The following is a 22847-nucleotide window of genomic DNA, read 5'->3' on the forward strand; positions in this document are numbered from 1 at the left end:
GGGCTACTCTTCGTTGGGGTGCTTCTCATTGCAGTGTCTTCTCTTGTTGCAGAGCATGGGCTCTAGGTGCACGGGCTTCAGTAGTTGTGGCACACAGGCTCAGTAGTTGTGGCTTGTGGGCTCTAGAGCACAGGCTCAGTAGTTGTGGTGCACAGGCTTAGTTGCTCCCCAGCATGTGGGATCTTCCTGGACCAGGGCTCGAACCCGTGTCCCCTGCATTGGCAGGCGGATCTTTAACCACTGTGCCACCAGGGAAGTCCCCCCAGTGTCTTCTATAACCTGATCTCAGATACTATATACCATCACTTCTGCCATATTCTGTTGGTCATACAGACCAGCTCTGGTGCCTTGTGGGAGGGGACATCCTATCACTTTGCTGTATTATTGGAATCATAGTGACAAAATGCTACCACAGTTCTAGCCATTCCGCTACACACATCACAACATCTAGCAGAAGGAAAAATTGACCCTGCGTCGTTTAAGAGTAAGCAGTCTTTCCAGAGCCCCCTCACCAGAATTTTCTTTGTTTCTCATTGGCCAGAGCTGGGTCACATGCATATGCCTACACACATCACTAGAGAGGGGAGTAGGCTCATGATGTTGACTTAGGCTAGGTGGTGTTGACCTGACTCTCCTGGGAGAGAAATGGACATAAGAACAGTCAGGGCTCTGCCCTCCTACAGGAGTGGCTGTGGGATGTTAGGTGATGGTACAACTTTGTTAACATTTCTCTGGTGTTTATTGTACTCCACACACCCTTTCAAGGTATGTCAAGCTTTATCACACTTGTTGCCTACAATAACCCTATGAGGTTTAGCTGCTATTAATCTTACTTTACAGATTGGAAACTGAGACTTACAGCAGGAAGTAATTTGCTCAGGGTCACATGGCTAGTACTTGATGGGACTGACATTCAGACTCAGGTCTTTTCTGTCATCTCTGCATATGCTTTTAAATTCTGTACAGAACAGCTGCAAGAGAAACTGAAGCCTGGGGTCCTGCTCTCAGTTTAATTGGAGAGGTCAGAGGCCAGGGAGGTTGAGGAAGGAGAAGCACATTGATTAGAGGTAGCCATGGTGACCCATTTTTATAGGGGTCACCCTATAAAGCATAAAAACCAATTTATAGGATTATATAAGGCACTTGAAATAACTATGTATAGGTTATTAATTTGAATTATGAAAGAAATGAGAGAAACTGATTGGTATCTGAAAGGAATTAATTATTAATCAAACATTTTTTTCAGTTTATTTTATTACCTGTGTATTATGACAACATAAAAGAGGAAGTGAAAACAGAATATCCATAATCTCACCCCCATACAAATCAGCTGTTTTTTTTATATTTATTTTTTATTTTTTATTAGTTTCTGCTTTATAACAAAGTGAATCACTTATACATATACATCTGTTCCCATATCCCTTCCCTCTTGCATCTCCCTATCCCACCCCTCCAGGCGGTCACAAAGCACCGAGCTGATCTCCCTGTGCTATGCGGCTGCTTCTCACTAGCTGTCTACCTTACGTTTGGTAGTGTATATATGTCCATGCCTCTCTCTCGCTTTGTCACAGCTTACCCTTCCCCCTCCCCATATCCTCAAGTCCGTTCTCTAGTAGGTCTGTGTCTTTATTCCTGTCTTACCCCTAGATTCTTCATGACATTTTTTTTTCTTAAATTCCATATATATGTGTTAGCATACGGTATTTGTCTTTCTCTTTCTGACTTACTTCACTCTGTATGACAGACTCTAGGTCTATCCACCTCATTACAAATAGCTCAGTTTCGTTTCTTTTTATGGCTGAGTAATATTCCATTGTCTATATGTGCCACATCTTCTTTATCCATTCATCCAATGAGGGACACTTAGGTTGTTTCCATCTCCGAGCTATTGTAAATAGAGCTGCAATGAACATTTTGGTACATGTCTCTTTTTGAATTATGGTTTTCTCAGGGCGTATGCCCAGTAGTGGGATTGCTGGGTCATATGGTAGTTCTATTTTTAGTTTTTTAAGGAACCTCCATACTGTTCTCCATAGTGGCTGTACCAATTCACATTCCCACCAGCAGTGCAAGAGTGTTCCCTTTTCTCCACACCCTCTCCAGCATTTATTGTTTGTAGATTTTTTGATGATGGCCATTCTGACTGGTGTGAGATGATATCTCATTGTAGTTTTGATTTGCATTTCTCTAATGATTAATGATGTTGAGCGTTCTTTCATGTGTTTGTTGGCAGTCTGTATATCTTCTGTGGAGAAATGTCTATTTAGGTCTTCTGCCCATTTTTGGATTGGTTTTTTTTTTTTTTGCTATTGAGCTGCGTGAGCTGCTTATAAATTTTGGAGATTAATCCTTTGTCAGTTGCTTCATTTGCAAATATTTTCTCCCATTCTGAGGGTGGTCTTTTGGTCTTGTTTATGGTTTCCTTTGCTGTGCAAAAGCTTTGAAGTTTCATTAGGTCCCATGTGTTTATTTTTGTTTTTATTTCCATTTCTCTAGGACGTGGGTCCAAAAGGATCTTGCTGTGATTTATGTCACAGAGTGTTCTGCCTATGTTTTCCTCTAAGAGTTTGATAGTTTCTGGCCTTACATTTAGGTCTTTAATCCATTTTGAGCTTATTTTTGTGTATGGTGTTAGGGAGTGATCTAATCTCATACTTTTACATATACCTGTCCAGTTTTCCCAGCACCACTTATTGAAGAGGCTGTTCTTTCTCCACTGTACATTTCTGCCTCCTTTATCAAAGATAAGTTGACCATATGTGCATTGGTTTATCTCTGTGCTTTCTATCCTGTTCCATTGATCTATCTTTCTGTTTTTGTGCCAGTACCATACTGTCTTGATTACTGTAGCTTTGTAGTATAGTCTGAAGTCAGGGAGCCTGATTCCCCCAGCTCTGTTTTTCGTTCTCAAGATTGCTTTGGCTATTCGGGGTCTTTTGTTTTTCCAAACAAATTGTGAAAATTTTTGTTCTAGTTCTGTGAAAAATGCCAGTGGTAGTTTGATAGGGATTGCATTGAATCTGTAGATTGCTTTGGGTAGTATAGTCATTTTCACAGTATTGATTCTTCCAATCCAGGAACATGGTATATCTCTCCATCTATTTGTATCATCTTTAATTTCTTTCATCAGTGTCTTATAATTCTCTGCATACAGGTCTTTTGTCTCCTTAGGTAGGTTTATTCCTAGATATTTTATTCTTTTTGTTGCAGTGGTAAATGTGAGTGTTTTCTTGATTTCACTTTCAGATTTTTCAACATTAGTGTACAGGAATGCTAGAGATTTCTGTGCATTAATTTTGTATCCTGCTACTTTACCAAATTCATTGATTAGCTCTAGTAGTTTTCTGGTCAACACCCCACATTCACCAACGGACAGATCATCCAAAATGAAAATAAATAAGGAAACACAAGCTTTAAATGATACATTAAACAAGATGGATTTAATTGATATTTATACGACACTCCTTCCAAAAACAACAGAATACACATTTTTCTCAAGTGCTCATGGAACATTCTCCAGGATACATCATATCTTGGGTCACAAATCAAGCCTTGGTAAATTTAAGAAAATTGAAATTGTATCAAGTATCTTTTCTGACCACAATGCTATGACACTAGATATCAATTACAGGAAAAGATCTGTAAAAAATACAAACACATGGAGGCTAAACAATACACTACTTAATAACGAAGTGATCACTGAAGAAATCAAAGAGGAAATTTAAAAATACCTAGAAACAAATGACAATGGATACACGACAACCCAAAACCTATGGGATGCAGCAAAAGCAGTTCTAAGAGGGAAGTTTATAGCAATACAATCCCACCTTAAGAAACAGGAAACATCTGGAGTAAACAACCTGACCTTGCACCTAAAGCAATTAGAGAAAGAAGAACAAAAAACCCCCAAAGTTAGCAGAAGGAAAGAAATCATAAAGATCAGAGTTTTTCCCTTCCCCTTCTTGTCCCAAGACAACCGAGGATTTAGGTAGCCGAGTGAGATGAGCTGAAGGCATGCGGAGGATGGGGGAGGAGAGGGCCTAGGAACCGGCCAGCTCAGAGCGTTACTAGGAGGGACAGTGTGCAGTGACCGTGATATGCAATAGGTGAAGCCGAGGTTGGATGAGAGCACCAGCCTGGGGGCTCCAGTCTTGGTCCACCAGGAGGCCAAGCAGTGCATTCAGTGGGGAATTAATAAAGGACAAGGTTTTGAATGTCTGTTAAGGGAAGGTTCTGAGAAGTCAGGGAAGGCAAATTAAAGCTTCGCTGAGCCACTAGCAAAGGGCAGATTGACGTGAATTGCATAAGCAATGTTTTATTTTGCTTAAGTTTAATTTATTTTAATATATAATACATATTATATATATATGTGGGTTTTTTTGTTTTGTTTTTTTTCTGGTACGCGGGCCTCTCACTGTTGTGGCCTCTCACGTTGAGGAGCACAGGCTCCAGACGCGCAGGCCCAGTGGCCATGGCTCATGGGCCCAGCCGCTCCGCAGCATGTGGGATCCTCCTGGACTGGGGCACGAACCCATTTTCCCTGCATCGGCAGGCGGACTCTCAATCACTGCACCACCAGGGAAGCCCTGTGTATATTTTAAATGTAACTTATTTTTAATACATTCACATGGCACAAAATTTGAAAGGTACCAAGAACTGCTTAATGAAAACTCTTCTATCTGTCCCCTGCCACCCAGCTCTTCTCAACCAGAAGCAACTAATGTTACCAGTTTTCTTATATCTCCTTCCAGAGATAGTTTATCATAACAGCAATTACATATGTACTTCTCTACCCTGGTCCCCCATTCCCATTTAAAAATTTTATATAAACAGTAACATACTGTTCAAACTGTTCTGCACTACGCCTTAACTCCCCTTTTAATAAAAGTATGCCTTCCAAGCAGTTTTTATGACCCAGGAATAAAAATGGAAAAGTATACAGTGAGGGGATAACTTGGTAAAAATCCAGGGTAATCCAGGATGCTGGAAAAAGCATCATTGAATTAACTTATAGGCCTGGTTGGAGAAGGATTCTAGTTACAGCCAGGACAGGGTCCACAGGGAAGGAGAGAATGGTAGGTGTTCAGGGCTTGGATGATTTAGAAGACGAGGAGGTTGAGATGAAGAAGAAGTACCAGGAGACTCTGGATATGTAGTAATATCTAAGGAACTGGCTTTTTTTATTATTTTAAACATGTCCCACAGAAAGAAATACATTTTACCTAATGACCAGGATACATGTTTGTGTGTGTGTGTCTGTGCTTACTTTTACTATGTTCAATGTTTTCTGTTATTTTCTATTCCATTTCATTTCCTCAAAAATGTGCTGATCATACCCATAAAGGAGATTCCATGACCCATTCATGGGTTTTGACCCAAATTTGAAAGACACTGTAAATTAAGTTGTAGCTTTGTTAGTTTGTAGTTGATATAGAAGAGTCACCATCAAGGAGGGTAAAACCCATGAATGGAAGAGGTGCAGAGTAACTGGTGTGAGAGTGAGGGTTCTGGGAGTGCTGGTGGGGAATGGATACGAAGGGGAGAAGACAGGCAAATACCGGATGGTGAAACTGGATAAAGACATTGGTGGCTCAGGGATTCCAAAGTGGCCCTGAGGGTCAAAAGGAAGCAGCCCCACTCTTAATTCCTGTGCTTGTTGAGTCACAGGATTAGACAAAGAAAGGCTGCCAGTTGGACAGCAGTGCGAGTGTGGTTTGTGTGGACACAGTCAAGGCTCTCTTTTGGAAGGAGCTATAATTAAGGAAATACATTTCATTTAAATAGAAGGTGCTCTGCACGAGAATAGGGAATTCCATAGGACACAACGTGGAGGGAACAGAGGTGGCCTTGTAGAGAAAAGGATGGGGTTCCCTGAGGGAAGGGGTGTATGCCCAGAGCAGCTGGGAGAAATAGTTATAGGGGATGCAGTAAGTAGGGTCATATTTTGAGGGAGGAGCTCAAGGATGAGAGGACGTTGTCTTTTGGGGAGCAGTGCAGGCTGAAGAAGGAAGGACCAAGTACACAGAGGGAAGAGGGGCAAGAGGAAGAGCAGTTTTAACAATTCAGGGAATCGGCACATTCAGGCAGCTGATCTAAATGAAATTGCTCCGGGGAAGTTTGCTTAGGAATTATTCCTATGCCCAAATGGTGTAGACCAGGGGTCCATGAGTAGATTTCAAGTAGTCCACCAACTTATATAGAAGTTTCTTAATTTATAACAGAAATTTAGCATTGATTTAAAGTATGACTGTAGGGAACAGTGACTTTGTCACCAACTGAAGTCACATGCTCATATCACATTAAGTTGTTGCAGTATCTCTAAATTCGAGCAATGACCAGAAACAACACATGTTATACCAGTTTCTTGTGTCACTCATCATACTTTGAAATTATGGTGATTATTAGATTCATTGCTATGTTCTGCTATTCAGTGCTTTATAAAGAAATACACATATTATATCATAGATTCAGGGGGTTTTATATTTATATAATATATTATTAATATATTTATATATTAATTTATATTATAAATTAATATATTTCTTAATATGATAAACTTCATAGTCCTGTGTATTTACGTGCAAAGAAAAGGTTGGAAGCTGCTGCCGTAGAAGGATCTCTTCACCCCTGTGGAGATTTGGGGCTTAGAGAGCTGAGGGGTCTTTACAGGTTCTGATCACATGCCTATATGGAGAGTACTTGCAAATGCCTTACTCTGCCTGACGGAAAAGGGACTGGACTCTGTTTCAGGGACCAGCTGTGTGTGTGTGCACGCACGTGTGCATGTGTATGCGTTCTGAAAAATAAGTACACGGATGAGAGAGTGCTCTTAAATTTTGCTTTAAATAAGTAGAATTTTAAGCTGTTACATGGAAATATCATATTAATTTGAATGATAGTCTTATTCTCATTTCTTGTGATAGGATTATCTGGTATTAAAGTTTGGTTATATACCTTCCATTTAGAATGCTGAGAAGAAAGTTACTAAAAAACACTGTATGTTTGTGTATATTCCAAAGGACCGGTGTTTCTTGATCACCGAGATGAGCTTGAAGGAACATACAAGGTTTATTGCCAGAATCATGATGAGGCCATCTCATTGCTGGAAATATATGAGAAGGATGAGAAGATCCAGAAGCATCTTCAGGACTCCTTGGCAGATCTTAAGTAGGAGTTTTGAGCACTTCATTCCATCATAGCTCTTTAGTTCTGCCTTTTGGAAGTCACTCCCATGTCTATGTCTAGACTTCTTATGACATCTATGGATCTATCATATTTTAAATATAAGTGATACATTATCATAGGTCCTGTTCTGTAACTTGCCTTTTCCCATTCTATATCATGGAAATCTTAAGTAGCTTCCTGCCTGTAGTTTTATCCATTAAAATCACTTTTATCTATACACACAAAGTATTAAGTTAGTATTTTCAGGTAAGAAGCTGCCAGGAAGATAGTTTGGTCCAAATGAGAGAAAAGGTAAGAAGATAAAGTCAGTTATTCTTGACCATCAGGTGAGAGTCTCCTGTCTTAGGGAGGCAGGCTATAAGGATATAATATATGTCTAAGTAGGTCAAAGTGAAGTTAAGGGCTTATTGACTTTTTTTTAATAGACTAGATATGCCACAATAGACATTCACAATTCCCCTTCTATCCCATGTGGTTTTTGTCTGCCCAGCTAATAGGCATTAGTTGGACTAATATGTTCTGAGAGGAATGTGAAAATCAGCATCAGTATTTTCTTTAATCCGCTGTTTCTTCTTTTCATGCTCACTGCCCTGTAGGAGCCTGTACAATGAATGGTAAGTTCTTGCCACTTGATGCAGAAGCTCGTTTCATTATTTTCTTCCTTTATAGACAGAAACCTAGAAGTAGACCTGCCTTGCTGTATTTTCCTCCATAGCACTTACCACCAAATGACACTTCATATAATGTTTGTTTGATTATTGTCTGCCTCTTTCCACCAGGGCAGGGACTTTTTTGGGTCACTACTAAACCCGCAGCACCTAGAACACTGCCTGGTGTTTATTAGGTGCCCAGTAAATGTGAATGAATGAAGTTGGGAAGTAGGGTGAAAGAACGGAGCTATATTAGGAATAACAGATACTACCTGTAGGCCCTGTGTTACTGACAGTTGACTGAAGTCTCTGTTTTTCCTTCTCTTGAAGGGGATGCACAAATTATATTAACCTGGGCTCCTTCCTCATCAAACCAGTGCAGAGAGTAATGCGCTACCCACTGCTGCTGATGGAGTTGCTGAATTCCACCCCTGAATCCCACCCAGATAAAGTGCCTTTAACCAATGCAGTCCTTGCAGTCAAGGAAATCAACGTTAACATTAATGAATATAAACGTCGAAAGGACCTGGGTAAGAAAAGCATACTTGCTGAAAAGGAGGTATACCCTTGAGAATGTTCTCCTTCTCAAAAGAATTAATTACTTCACCAGAGGTGGACAAGCAGATGGTAGGTAATAGGGCTGTGATGAAGAAATGGTAATAGAATTTGGGGAAAATGAGATAATGAAAGAAAAAAAGCAGTGATAATAATAAAAGCACAACCATGCATGTTGGAAATAAGGCACCTGTGATAAAGCTTATAGCAATGAGTCTTTCCTAAGAGATATAAAGACCTGTTAGAGAATGGCTGATCAGGAGAGTTCCTTCAAGCATGAGTGATTGCCTTCTCAACTCATTGAAGGCAGTCCTTTTCAGTCCATGCTTATATGTGTTTGCTCCGCACGTCTGGTTGGATATTTTAGTGTTTCCACTTAAGCTAGAACTTTTTTGTGTTCTTTCAGAAGACCCGGGTTTGCCCACCTCCCTGGTCCCATCAGTCCTGCCTCTGGTCTGTGCCCCTCCCCTCCCCCACAGAACTGTGCAGTCAGTTGCCAAACACTCTCGCTTTCTTTATAATATAGAACAAACTGAACCATTTCTTTTGTCTCATCAAATCTCTTGTCGAGGCTTTGATTTTGAACACTCAATGAGTATAGCATGGTGACTGTGCTAAGCTGATTTATTATTCATATCTTCAAAGAATCTATAATATAACCTCTTTGCCTGTCTCTCCACTATTCTCCATATTTATCTAAAATCATTTTCCCCTTCTGCTTCAGCCATGACACCCGTGTTTAATGTTGACTGTGGATGTTAAAGCTCTCTGGCCATCTGGCCCTTTGTCTTGGTTCATACCTCTTCATGTAATGTCATCTTCATCTCCTACAACAGTAAAGTGTGCCTTTTTGCTACCACCCAGCCTTCCCTTGCTACCCTTTTACTCTTATTTCCAGGCTTTTATGCAGACTGTGCCTGATGCATGACACATAGATTAATCAAAAACTCCTGCATAGCATTTCACTATATGAGACGATTGTATATAAATATCTCATTTGTATATGAGACCATTTAAGGTGGTCTTATAAGTCAGGTACTGTTACTTTCTACATCTTATTGGAAAGGAAAATGGGGCTCAGAGAAGTTAAGTGGCTTATTTAAGGCCACACCTTTTTTTTTTTTTTGTCGCTGTACCACATGGTTTGCAGGACCTTAGTTCCCTGACCAGGGATTGAACCCAGGCCCTGGCAGTGCAAGTGCAGAGTCCTAACCACTGTACCACCAGGGAATTCCCTAAGGCCACACCTTGGTGAAATGACAGACCCAGGCACTGAACTCAGAGGTTTCCTTGACTCCAAATCTTAGGCTCTGTTCCTTACACCTCTGCGACCTTCTTTCCTTGTCTCTAACCTTCTCCAGTCTGCGCACAGCCTCTGCTGTTCTCCAGGTATCTGATTTGTCCATAAATGGTGATTTGGATTAATGTTTTGTGTACTCAGTTATAAGCTCATTGAAAACAAGCACTAGCTCTAGTTTGGGTTGTTAGTCTCATTTGTAGTCTGTCCACGCTCAGAAGAGGGCTTTCTTCACTCACCAATTTGACTCACTCCCCAGTCCTCAAGTACCGAAAGGGTGATGAAGATAGCCTCATGGAGAAAATTTCCAAACTGAACATCCACTCCATCATCAAGAAATCCAACCGGGTTAGCAGTCACCTGAAGCACCTCACTGGCTTTGCCCCACAGGTGAGGTTCCTGCGCTTGAAGGTTCAGCCTGTCTTTGGCTGCTTTTCAGGGCTCCACGGGGCAGCCTGCATGGTGTGAATTGGCGAGATTCCCCTCTTAGTACCTCCCCTGGTGTTTGCTAGCTGGTGGATACAGGACCCTGCAGCTACTGTTTATTTAAATCCATCCACCCAACCCTCCATCTGAGCCTTGGTGAGCTTCTTACAGTGTGTATAAAGGCAAATCAGGAGGCCAAATCGGTCACCGTGTAATAGTTATCATGGTTTTAGACACCCATAAGGAGCTTATAATCTATTTGGGGAGACAAAATTAAAATTGTAGACATGTTAAGCTAGAAGGGATTTAAGAGATCACCTTGTTCAACACCATATGTCACACATGAGGAAATGTAAAGTCTAAGGTTTGGGTGATTTGTAAAACAGTTATCAACAGAGTCGATCCAGTCTCCAGACTTCATGCACTGAACGATGTGTATGTGATACAGTCAGTGGAAAATACCAGATAAAGAATGAGTTGCTAAGCTTTGTAGTTTGTTCTCTACACGCTATGGTACTTAAGAAAACTGGAGCTCCGTGAGTGTGCTTCATGTTGGCAAGAGATTTAATCTGAGTCTTAAAGGAGAGGGGCAGGTTTGGCATAGGGAGAGAGGGGGGCAGACGAGGCAAGGCAACAATACTGGTGAAGCAAACAGCCTGACCAGCAAAGGGTTTCCATCAGGAACAGAGGGGGTCAGTTAGAGCCAGGAGGGCCTGTGTGTACTTAGGAGCTCTGTCAAATCCAATTCAGTATGATTCAGGGAAACATCAAAGGCTTAAAATTTAAACAAAAGATGCTTTTAAGAAAGATGCTTTTGGGCTTCCCTGGTGGCGCAGTGGTTGAGAGTCCGCCTGCCGATGCAGGGGGCACGGGTTCATGCCCCTGTCTGGGAAGATCCCACATGCCGCAGAGCGGCTGGGCCCGTGAGCCATGGCCGCTGAGCCTGCGCGTCCGGAGCCTGTGCTCCGCAACGGGAGAGGCCACAACAGTGAGAGGCCCACATACCGAAAAAAAAAAAAAAAAAAAAAAAAAAGAAAGATGCTTTTGCCAATAACATCTGTTGAGGGAGAGTCCCAATTTGCTAACAGCACTTTTTTATTTTGAACAGATTAAAGATGAAGTATTTGAAGAAACAGAGAAAAACTTCCGAATGCAAGAAAGATTGATCAAATCTTTTATCCGAGACCTGTCTCTCTACCTCCAGCATATCCGGGTGAGTAAAGACATCACTCTCATTAGAATCACATACAGTGGGGAATTCCCTGGTGGTCCAGTGGTTAGGACTCAGTGCTTTCACTGCCATGGGCCTGGGTTCAATCCCTGGTCGGGGAACTAAGATCCCAAAAGAAAAAAAAAGGAATCACATACGGTGTAATTCCATCCGCTCTCCTGTTCATCCAGCATATTGCTTAATGAATGTGGAATAACCTGGGCTCAAATGACCAGTATGCCATGACAAACTTTTTATTGGGATTCTTACGGATATAAATACTGAACGAATATCCTCCTGTTACTGTTTTATTTATTTATTTATTTATTTGGTTGGTTGGTTGGTTGGTTGGTTGCAGCAGGTGAGCAAGTTTTGGCTCGTCAGCTCCTTAGTTGCGACACGTGGGCTCCTTAGTTGTGGCACGCAAACTCTTAGTTGCGGCATGAGTGTGGGATCTAGTTCCCTGACCAGGGATCAAACCTGGGCCCCCTGCATTGGGAGCGTGGAGTCTTAACCCCTGTGCCACCAGGGAAGGCCCTCTTACAGGTTATTTAAAAGTTAAACAACGTCAGAAGATCAGCACTGTTGTATTCATAGTAAAGGGACCTAGCTCTTTCCTCCCTCTCTTTCGATCTTCATCACCCTGTCTCCTGTACCCAGTTATAGAAGAAGCACTTGTGACAGTTCATTTTGTCAAAATCATTTTGAAGATCAAATAGTAAGAGAATGGTTCCTGTGGGGTGTGCTTCCTAATAATAATATTTATTTACAACTGTACATAGGCCTCTAAGGTTGTTAGAGCCACGCATAGGTCTAGAGAGTTGGAAGAACTTGGGAGATCAGGCGGGCCCTGGTCTTCCTTCCCTCAGGTAGTGCTTCCTTCATGAAATCAGAGCCAGGACTAGAATCCTTTCTCTTAATACCTGTAATTTCTCTGTTGATTTAATAGAATAGTGTTTATATAAGTACACCATATATCCCTGTCCCTCACACAGGAAAATCTCATCCCATGAAACAAATAATTTCCTTTAAAAGAGATCCTTCGCTTTTTAAAAATCATTATTGTAATTATTATTATAATTTTTTAACTAAGTAAAATGGTACAAAATTCAAAAACTACCAAAGGGATAAGTATAAAGTAAAAATAACTCCTCCCCCTCCCCTGTCTCCTAGTCATCTATAGAGGCAGACACATCTGTCAGATTCTTCTGTCAGAGATATGTGTGTGAGGGAGAGAGAGAGAGACACATGCACTGTTGAGCATCTTGGGTTTTGCATTTTGGAAATCGTTCCATATTTGCACACACAGAGCTGCCTTGTTCTTTTTTACAACTGCATAGTATTTAATTGTCATGGACATGCCATAATAAATTTAACTAGTCCCCATCGATGGATGTTTAAGTTGTTGCAAAAAATTAGAAACATTGGCACGAGAAATACCCTTGCACGTAGATCATTTTTCTGATCTATGTGAGTATATCTGAAGGCCAGAGTACTAGATTTTCTGAGCCAAATCATACAGCAATGCAAATTTCATAGATATCATACCAGTGAAAACTCCCCACCAGCAATGTAGGAAACAGTTTCCCCATCCCTTGCTAACATACAGTGTTATCAAAATCAAAATGTCTTATCTTTGCCAGCAAGAAAGGTAAAAATCGCTATTTTAATATAGTTTGAATTTACATTTCTTATATTATGAATGAAGTTGAGGATATTTTCGTATGTTTAAATCATTATATTTCTTTTTCTGTGATTTGTCTATATTTGGGGGCACTTATTTATTGATTTATTGTTCTTTTTCTTATTGACTGGTCGTACCTTTGTATATGTTGGAGAAAAGAGCCCTTCTTCTGAGATGCTGGCTTACAAATACCCCCTACCCTAGTTTGTTGACTTTTGAATTTGCTTAAAAGGTTTTCTCTGTGTAGAAGAGTTTTATTTTTGTGTAGTCTAACTAAACTTTTATGGTTTCTTAGTTCTGTGTCATACTTTAAAAGGTCTTTCCCATTCCAAGATAATTTTAAAAAGATGTCCTATGTTCCAGTACTTTTATCATTTTATTTTTTTATATTAAAGTCATCAATCTAGCTGGAATTTACATTAGTATATAATGTTTGAGGTAGGAATCCAACTTTTTGGTTTTTATCTAGTTATCTTTCATTATCATTTATTGAGTAATACCCACTGATTTGAAGTGCTTCCGACACTTCTTTTAAATAGCAAACTCTCTCCCTTCATGTTTTGAAAATGTGATCAAGTAAAAATGAGGGCTTATAAGACTTTCCAGGAACATATTGGTTTAAAGTAAGAGATTTGACTAAGTATGGTTCCCTTGCCTTAGGACTTTACCCTACAATTCCTCTAATTTTGATATCTCCCTATTGGCTATTTTCTCCCCATGTTATCTAAATGTGTAGCAAGTATACACCTGAGCACCCAACTCTTAAAAAGGCTTGTCTCCCTAGCAATGGGTGACAGCCCTTGGACGGGCAGGTCAGTTTGGTTCTGACTGCTAACTGCTATCTAGGATGAATGATGGAGGCTAGAAGTTCTGTCTGGTCTTACCTGTGTTTGTAACTGGCTGCAGGAATCAGCATGTGTGAAGGTGGTGGCTGCCGTGAGCATGTGGGATGTGTGCATGGAGAAGGGACACAGAGACTTGGAACAGTTCGAGAAGGTGCATCGCTACATCAGTGACCAGCTCTTCACAAATTTTGTAAGTGACTCTTCAGCCCACTTTTTTCAGGCTGGGCCTCTTCCCAGGGTTCTCTCTAACATCCAGCTCATGGAAAAGTTAATTCCATAGAGACATGCTTCCATGGACCAGGAATCCTAGTGTCCTTTAGCTAAGTTCATATCAGAATTTTATATTCAGAACCTGACTTCCAATCAGCTGAAAGGACAGATAGGACCTGCATGTATGCAAATAGATTTTTTTATAGCTTGTGATCAGCCCAGTTTCAGGGGATAAAGGAAAACCAGGAAATTTAATCTGGTATCACTACTGATAACTGATCAAAAGAAAACAACTAAAGAACTAATAACTTAAAACGGAATATTTATGCATAGTTAAGAGATTAACAAATAGATTTTTGAAATGGCACAAACTATTTTGTAAAGAATACTAAATGCCAAATTGCTTGGGAAATTCTAAATATATATTCTATATATATCTCCTGAGTAGAAATGGGTGGGCTTTGATAGTTTCTTGGAGCCCTCTGGATGCTTGAAGCATCTTTAGAAAACATTGGGGGAACTTGGGGGAACGTACAGTTATTCTAACAGTAGCATCTTATTAAAAGTAATTTACTAAGCACCTACTTATGTCCTTTTGTGTCAATATTGTGCCCTTTGTGTCTGTCCCTCTAGAAAGAATTAGACAAAAACTTTTGAAAAGTGAAAACAGATTATTACTAAGTAGTTATGAGTAGAAGAGGTATGATGGGTGTGTGAAAGTTTCTCTACCCCAGATTTATGTAACAACTAAATCTTTTTTTAACTTATTTCTTATTGATGTATAGTTAAATTACAATGTTATGTTAATTACTTCTGTACAGCAGAGTGACTCAGTTACACATATATATGCATTCTTTTTTATATTCTTTTCCATTATGGTTTTTTTTTGTTTTACACCAAAGAAAAATTTATTAAAGTATAGATTACTGGTTATTTAAAAATACATAAGAAAAGACAAACGTACAAAGGCATTATCATACAACTGATTTCTAAACTCAGTACTTATGAAATACAAAACAATGATCTTACCTCCAAAAGTCAATTTGAAACAAATTGATTTTTAAGTTGGCATTATAATTCTTTTTCTTTTTTTTTTTAGTTTCTGCTTTATAACAAAGTGAATCAGCCATACATATACATCTGTTCCCACATCCCTTCCCTCATGCATCTCCCTCCCTCCCACCCTCCCTATCCCACCCCTCCAGGCGGTCACAAAGCACCGAGCTGATCTCCCTGTGCTGTGCCGCTGCTTCCCACTAGCTATCTACCTTACGTTTGGTACTGTATATATGTCCATGCCTCTCTCTCGCTTTGTCACAGCTTACCCTTCCCCCTCCCCATATCCTCAAGTCCATTCTCAAGTAGGTCTGTGTCTTTATTCCTGTTTTACCCCTAGGTTCTTCATGACATTTTTTTTCTTAAATTCCATATATATGTGTTAGCATACGGTATTTGTCTTTCTCTTTCTGACTTACTTCACTCTGTATGACAGACTCTAGGTCTATCCACCTCATTACAAATAGCTCAGTTTCGTTTCTTTTTATGGCTGAGTAATATTCCATTGTCTATATGTGCCACATCTTCTTTATCCATTCATCTGACGATGGACACTTAGGTTGTTTCCATCTCCAGGCTATTGTGAATAGCATTATAATTCTTTTCACTCAATTTTGCTTACAAATGTTCTAGGTTTTTCAGTTTCGTCACATATCAGAACTTTTTTTGACATGTTTACTTCTCAAAGTAGAAAATAGTTATTTCTTGCAATTAATGTCAGCAACTATAGAAAGCTTCTTTTAAGTCACAAGGATTCAGTATGGTTGCTGCTTTGGAAATAGTTACCATTCTGAGTTATCTATACTAAGACTCATGTATCGACAGGCAAAATATTAATGGGCAAAGTATGGAGATTGAGAGCAGGAGGACTAAGAAAAGATATCTTTTACTGCAGACCTGCTAAAAAAAGACTCCATTATTTACTCGGATAGTATTGCTAGAGAAGCAGTTTCTGCCAGATCACAGGTTGGCTATGTAGTTGTCCATTTTAAATTTCCATTGCTAAAAAATGGCAGACTTCAACAATCAGATTGCTCAACCAAATAAGCAGAACTTTAAGTTACCATATACTTTAATTACAAGAAATAAATTATTTTCTTAATTGGTTTAGCAGCCTTGTATATGGAAAGGCAGCAAAACCCACTTCGTTCCAAACTTAGAAGGCCGACTCAGAGGCTGCTTCTAAGATGCCTAACTATCTTCTATCATCAGTTAGTCACGAAGGTGGACCTTCATGAACTCAGTAACTTAATAAATGTAAAAATGAACTCATCGGGCCTCCCTGGTGGCGCAGTGGTTAAGAGTCCGCCTGCCGATGCAGGGGATACGGGTTCGTGCCCCGGTCTGGGAGGATCCCATATGCCACGGAGCGGCTGGGCCCGTGAGCCATGGCCGCTGGGCCTGCGCATCCGGAGCCTGTGCTCCACAACGGGAGAGGCCACAACAGTGAGAGGCCCGCATACAGCAAAAAGAAAAAAAAAAAAAAAAAAAATGAACTCATCTATCAACACAATGTTGAGCCTGCAAAACCAAAAAGTACATTCATAAGGTAGGAATTGGTTTGTATAAAACAAGAGGGTATATATCCTCTTATATAACACAAGAGGAATATGCATAGTAATAAAAACAATCTATAATAAACTTGTAAAGAAATGATTCTGGTTTACATGTAACTCTGCTTAAATTGACCATGACTGAATGATTAAACATTTTCTTCTCCTAACATAATGCCCATTCATTATAAGCTAAGCTGGACTTAGTTTCTTATAAATCTCTTATTTCCTTGGATTTATCTACTACACCCTTACTTTATAGCCATTTAACTTATAAGCTGGGCCTGCCCAGCCTGCCTCTAAAGCCCCTCTTCAGAAGGATACCAGATGCATTAAACAGAGGCATCTTCTTGTAAGGATCTGCACTTCAAAACAGCATATGAAGAACCAGCAATTGGCTCTCCAGTGTAGCTACCTCTCATGTCACATTATCACAGAAATAGTGCAGTTTACTAACCACTCCTTCCTTACAGAAAACTCAGTAGCTGTAAAAATTTCTGTTCATTTCAGAACACATTTCAATACTTATTAATTCCAAAGATCCGAACACCATGTAGCTGTGGCATTTTGGGAATTAGCACACTCAGGAGAGAAGCTGTGTTTATGATGAAGTGAGTTGGATCCTACTTTGTATAGAAACTTGCCAGAAAATATAGAATTATTGGAGAAATTGTGAAAAACTTCCTTGAAGATGTAAACTGTACTCCATAGTCCCGTTGTTCCCAATGAGTTAGGAGCCTCGCTTTACCCTGGTCAGGAGTTTCAAATGGTGTTCCTTTTACCGCATGCAGAAATACATACATGCCCAGATTATGTATAACATTTGTTAAGGTCCAAGCAACAGGAACACTGAAGAAGGGAATACTGAGTAAAACAATATGAAGCAAGCCAACTCCCAATGCCTATGTCAGCCACATACCCTGGCTGTTCATTACACGGGTATTTGGATTCACCTCACTGTGGGCCGCTCCAACATTCATGTTTGCGCTGCCGCCCCACTCCTGGCGGCTGGCTGGCTGGCTGGGAGCAGTATCAGCTCCACGGCAGCTGCAGGGCTGACGGCGGCATCTCCTCCATTATGGTTTATTGAAGGATATTGAATATAGTTCCCTGTGCTACACAGCGGGACCTTATTGTTTGTCCATTCTCTATATACCAGTTTGCATCTGCTAATCCCCAACTCCCAATCCAACACTCTCCCACCTCCTTCCCCCTTGGCAGCCACCAGTGTATTCTCTATGTCCCTGATTCTGTTTCTGTTTCATAGATAGGTTCATTTGTGTCATATTTTATTTATTTATTTATCTATTTATCTATCTATCTATCTATTTATTTATTTTTGGCTGCATTGGGTCTTTGTTGCTGCACACGTACTTTCTGTAGTTGCAGTGAGTGGGGGCTACCCTTTGTTGCAGTGCATGGGCTTCTCATTGGGTGGCTTCTCTTGTTTTGGAGCACAGACTCTAGGTGCATGGGCTTCAGTAGTTGTGGCATGCAGGCTTAGTTGCTTCGCGGCATGTGGGATCTTCCCAGACCAGAGCTCGAACTCGTGTCCCCGGCATTGGCAGGCAGATTGTTAACGACTACACCACCAGGGAAGTCCTGTGTCATATTTTAGATTCCACGTATAAGTGGTATCATGTGTTACTTGCTTTGTCTTTCTGGCTTAGTATGATAATCTCTGGTTGCATCCATGTTGTTACAGATGGCATTATTTCATTCCTTTTTATGGCTGAGTAGTATTCCATTGTATATATGTACCACATCTTCTTTATCAGTTCATCTGTAAACAGACATTTAGGTTGTTTCCATGTCTTGGCTATGGTGAATACTGCTGCTGTGAACATAGAGGTGCATGTATCTTTTTGAATTATGGTTTTGTTTGGGTATATGCCCAGGAGTGGGATTGTTGGGGCATATGGTAATTCTATTTTTAACAACTAAATATTAAGTTAAATTCAAGTTATATATAGACACATACACATAAGTGATACCAGACAGATGGTCACAAATGGGTTGTAATGCAAACATCATGTTCATGTATGTAGTTTAGCATTTGTTATCAACTGTACAGCTATTTTGCACACTCTTTGGCGTGAGCAAATTGTTGGGTGAAGAGTTATAAGCTGAGAAGCTTTGTGGAATATGTACGTACATCTGGTGTCGGATAAGCAGAACACTGTCAGATCTGCATGGGTTTAGCTCGTGCACTAGGAGCAAAGCAGGTGGTACAGGACATAACAAAATCCACCTGAAGAGAGTTTTGAGAATAACAAATTCGGGACACTGAACACCGTGCCTTTCTCGTCCCCACAGAAGGAGAGGACAGAGCGGCTGGTCATCTCTCCCCTGAATCAGTTACTGAACATGTTCACGGGGCCCCACAAGCTGGTGCAGAAACGCTTTGACAAGCTTCTGGACTTCTATAACTGTACAGAACGGGCAGAGAAGCTGAAGGACAAGAAGACCTTGGAGGAGCTGCAGTCGGCCCGGAACAACTACGAGGCCCTGAACGCCCAGCTGCTGGACGAGCTGCCCAAGTTCCATCAGTACGCGCAGGGCCTCTTCAGCAACTGTGTGCATGGCTACGCCGAGGCCCACTGTGACTTCGTGCGCCAGGCGCTGGAGCAGCTGAAGCCGTTGCTCTCGGTGAGGCCTGCCCTCCCCATGGAGAGGTAGACTCCCAACTTCTGGAGTTTTTCTGGGAATACACAGCCAGGTTGTCAGAGACATTATTAAACTAGGTAGATTAAGTATGTCACTAGGTCAGGCCTGTCGGGAATCAGAATTCTTGATCCCTTGATGGAGCCGGGGAACCCGTGGCCTTTAAATGGCTCTCTTTCCACCCTGAGAGATCCCGGAGGAGCCAGCCAGCTCGGGCTGCGGACACTGGGCTGCGGTGTTGGTGGCTTACACTCGAGGAGTTTTAAGGAGACTGTGCCAGTCCTGGGATCGTTCACTTGTATTCTCTTCTTTCCTCTGTCTCTGCTCTCCCTGTGCATGGACTCCAGTTACTCAAAGTCACCGGCAGGGAAGGGAACCTGATTGCCGTCTTCCATGAGGAGCACAGCAGGGTCCTGCAGCAACTCCAGGTTTTCACCTTCTTCCCAGAGTCTCTTCCTGCCACCAAGAGGTCATTTGAGAGGAAAACTATGGACCGCCAGTCCACCCGAAAGCCACTCCTGGGCCTGGTGAGTGGAACTGGAGAGGCTCATATGGCCTGGTGGTTAAGGTGTGAACTCCTGAGTGAGACCGCCTGGGTTCAGATCCCGGTTCTGACAGTGACTCACTCTGTGTCCTTGAGCAAGTGCTTCATTGGTTTCCTCATGTCTAAAACACAGATAATAGTTATACCTACATCATAGAGTTGTTTTGAGATTCAAATGAGTTAAAATATGTAAAACACTTGGACGTTGCCTGGCACTATTATTAGTTAGTGTTATTCAAGTAAGCTATCATCATCATCATTATTATTATTAATATTGATGGACTCAGCTCTGTCTCTACAGAGGAGCAATTTAATAGGAGTTTAAATATTTTATAATAATTGGAGAATAAAGGTTATTGAGTTCAAATCTCTCATGCTCTCACTCATTCATTCCTTCACTCGCTATCACTAGGCACCACTAGTGTGCCTCCTGGTACAGACTTCAAAATGCCCTCTGAAAAGCATTCTTGGATCCTATCCTATACAATGAAAGGAGTTAGTAAAGGATTAATGTTAGTACTTTGATCAGTCAAAGGAACTGGTTTAAGGGCATGTTAATTCTGCCAGGCTCCCTATTTTTGATCATGTATTGGAAAAGGTGCTTATCTGATACACTGCCAAACAGTTAATGGCTGACCACTTTTTAACCTGGAGTTATTTTCTTTTTGAACTTGATTCTTGCATACTCTGAAAAGTAATATACCAGATTACATGGAGTAAAAATCTAAAGGACTGCTGATTTATCTGTGCTTACAATATTTTTGCCCCATGTAATCCCATAGACATTAATTTATATGATCTAAAAGAGGGAATCAGATTTTTTAATCACATTTACTTTTTCTTATTTTTGTGAATATTGTTTTTATAGATATGAAGTCTAGATAAGGAAAGTCTCAGTAGTTTAGATTCATACAGTAAAATACAAGAAGACCTACTCATATTACTTAGATATTTTGATTCTTTAGGTGGCACTTTAATCACATATTTTTGTCACAGGATAACAGATATAAAACTAAGGGTGTGTTAAATTTTCTTACTACAAAGGCACCAAAACGTGACCTAAGAGATTACGATTTTTACCTAGCCACATGGACTGACTCAGGCACAAAGGCATCTGATGGGAGTAGGGAGCTGGCTGTCATTGCCTCCATTTCTGACTGACTGACAGCATATGGGATTAAATACAGCTGCTGGGATAACGGCCAGGAAGGGGTTTTGATGATTGTATTTCTTATATTGCCTTTCAGCCAAGTTACATGCTTCAGTCGGAAGAACTCCGGGCCTCCCTCTTGGCAAGGTATCCCCCTGAAAAGCTCTTCCAAGCAGAACGGAACTTCAATGCTGCCCAGGACCTGGACGTCTCACTTCTGGAAGGTGACCTAGTGGGCGTGATTAAGAAAAAGGACCCCATGGGCAGCCAGAACCGCTGGCTGATTGACAATGGAGGTAAGAACAGTAGGCAACAGATTACTGTAACTCTAAATGAGGAAAGAGCGATTTGGACTGTGCCTGAATCCTGGGTCAGCCAGAGAAAAATATGAGAGTGTTCGATTAAAGGGAAAAGCAACCTTAAAAGTTCTCTCCATCTCTAGAGAGTGTAATGCTCAAGTCATTACTGAAACAAAACCAGTCTTTGATTTTGTTTTTGTTTTTTAAAAATTCCAGAGGAGACTCCATTACTACCTTGCAAGATCTTGCCTTGCTTTAACTTTACAGGCAGTGAATCCTGCCTGAAGGGTCTTTTGCCCTCTCGATCCTAACCTGAGTGAACCACAAGTTCTGTAGGTGTGTTTTGTGAGCGTATAAATTAAAAACCTGTAAGAAGGGGTTTGCTTTTTGAGTCCTCCCCCAACCAACAAACAATTTTACTTCATGACTATTTAGGGAATGACTTTAAAAACAGCTTACAGCTTTTTTTTCTGGTGGGAGTGGTGGTGGGGAAGGCATACAGAATTTTTTTTCAACGTACAAAGAATAATGCCTATCCATAATCCTTTCTCCACAATTCCAAAATCTGAAAAGCTTTGAAATATCAGAGTGTTTTTTTTCAGAACTAATTTGCCAAAACCTCCCCTGATCTGAACTCATTTGGTGACAAAACCTGAACAAATGATGTGAGGCTGTTTATGATCATTACTTTTCCCTTTTGGTGTGACTAGTCACATACGTTTTGCTACAGAAACATGAATGGGTTTGACTATGGGGTGTTGACCCAGACCCTGCTGAGTATATCATGAAATCTATAGTGTAGTTGATTACCTTTCCTAAATCCCAAAATCCGAACTCCAAAACACATCCAGCCCCGAGTTTTTAGAAAAGGATTGTGGGCCTCTATAATAAACATCTATGTTCATACCACAAGAACTGAAAATTTTAACATTTCTCAGTTTCTTTAAAAGTGTTGTGTGGATCTTTTTCTCCTCCCCCAGCCCCCTGTTCTGCTTACCCAAAATAATAAAGATTGAAGTGGGAAAGGAAGGATGAAGGATGGGGCCCCCAGGGTGATGACAGGTGAGAGCCACTGATAGACAAATGAACTCCTAGTGAAGATCCAGGCTGTTTGAGCCCCCCACCACCGCCCCCCATCCTTGGGGTTCTTCCTTATCTACTAAATCCTGGTGAGTAAAGTGGTAGCCAGAAGCTCACAGCATCAGCTCTTAGACCCTCCACCCCTTGGCATCTGCTCAGGGGACTCCTCCCCATTGCCCAGCAGATAGAACAAATGCAGCCCGGCCTTTTTTTTAGGTCCAGGAAACACTCTGAAGATCAAGACAGAGATGGCCCTTGCTCGAGTCGAGGTTACATACTCTGGGTCCCTGCCTTAACAGATAATTCTTTCCTAATAAATATAACAATTTTTCCTATGGATTAGGGATCTCAATCCCTAATCTATGCTTAATAGTTTTAGCTGAGGGCCCTCTCTGTCCTCATCTTAGGCAATTTATTGATATGAACATGTGTTAGATGT

At 40.9% G+C, this 22847-nt stretch overlaps 2 protein-coding genes across 6 annotated transcripts in view; one reads left to right on the forward strand and one right to left on the reverse strand.

Annotated features, from left to right (window-relative positions):
• Window positions 1-22847, forward strand: part of DNMBP (dynamin binding protein) — a 127982-nt gene that overhangs the window by 100884 nt on the left and 4251 nt on the right. For 4 of the 5 annotated variants that reach the window (XM_060100855.1, XM_060100864.1, XM_060100883.1 and 1 more), the window contains 9 exons: window positions 7020-7167; window positions 7782-7799; window positions 8166-8365; window positions 9947-10077; window positions 11222-11326; window positions 13914-14042; window positions 18988-19320; window positions 19683-19862; window positions 21127-21325. In XM_060100855.1, coding sequence (XP_059956838.1) covers window positions 7020-7167; window positions 7782-7799; window positions 8166-8365; window positions 9947-10077; window positions 11222-11326; window positions 13914-14042; window positions 18988-19320; window positions 19683-19862; window positions 21127-21325 — 1443 coding nt within the window. The remainder of the gene's footprint in view (window positions 1-7019; window positions 7168-7781; window positions 7800-8165; window positions 8366-9946; window positions 10078-11221; window positions 11327-13913; window positions 14043-18987; window positions 19321-19682; window positions 19863-21126; window positions 21326-22847) is intronic. The other variant, XM_060100873.1, reaches the window with a different exon arrangement.
• LOC132496281 (ORM1-like protein 1) lies at window positions 17217-17651 on the reverse strand. Its single transcript, XM_060108617.1, is given in 1 exon segment — window positions 17217-17651. A coding segment is annotated over 1 exon segment (357 nt). The 3' UTR covers window positions 17217-17294.

Source organism: Mesoplodon densirostris, chromosome 1 (assembly GCF_025265405.1).
Source record: "Mesoplodon densirostris isolate mMesDen1 chromosome 1, mMesDen1 primary haplotype, whole genome shotgun sequence".
In the NCBI taxonomy this organism is placed as follows: Eukaryota; Metazoa; Chordata; class Mammalia; order Artiodactyla; family Ziphiidae; genus Mesoplodon; species Mesoplodon densirostris.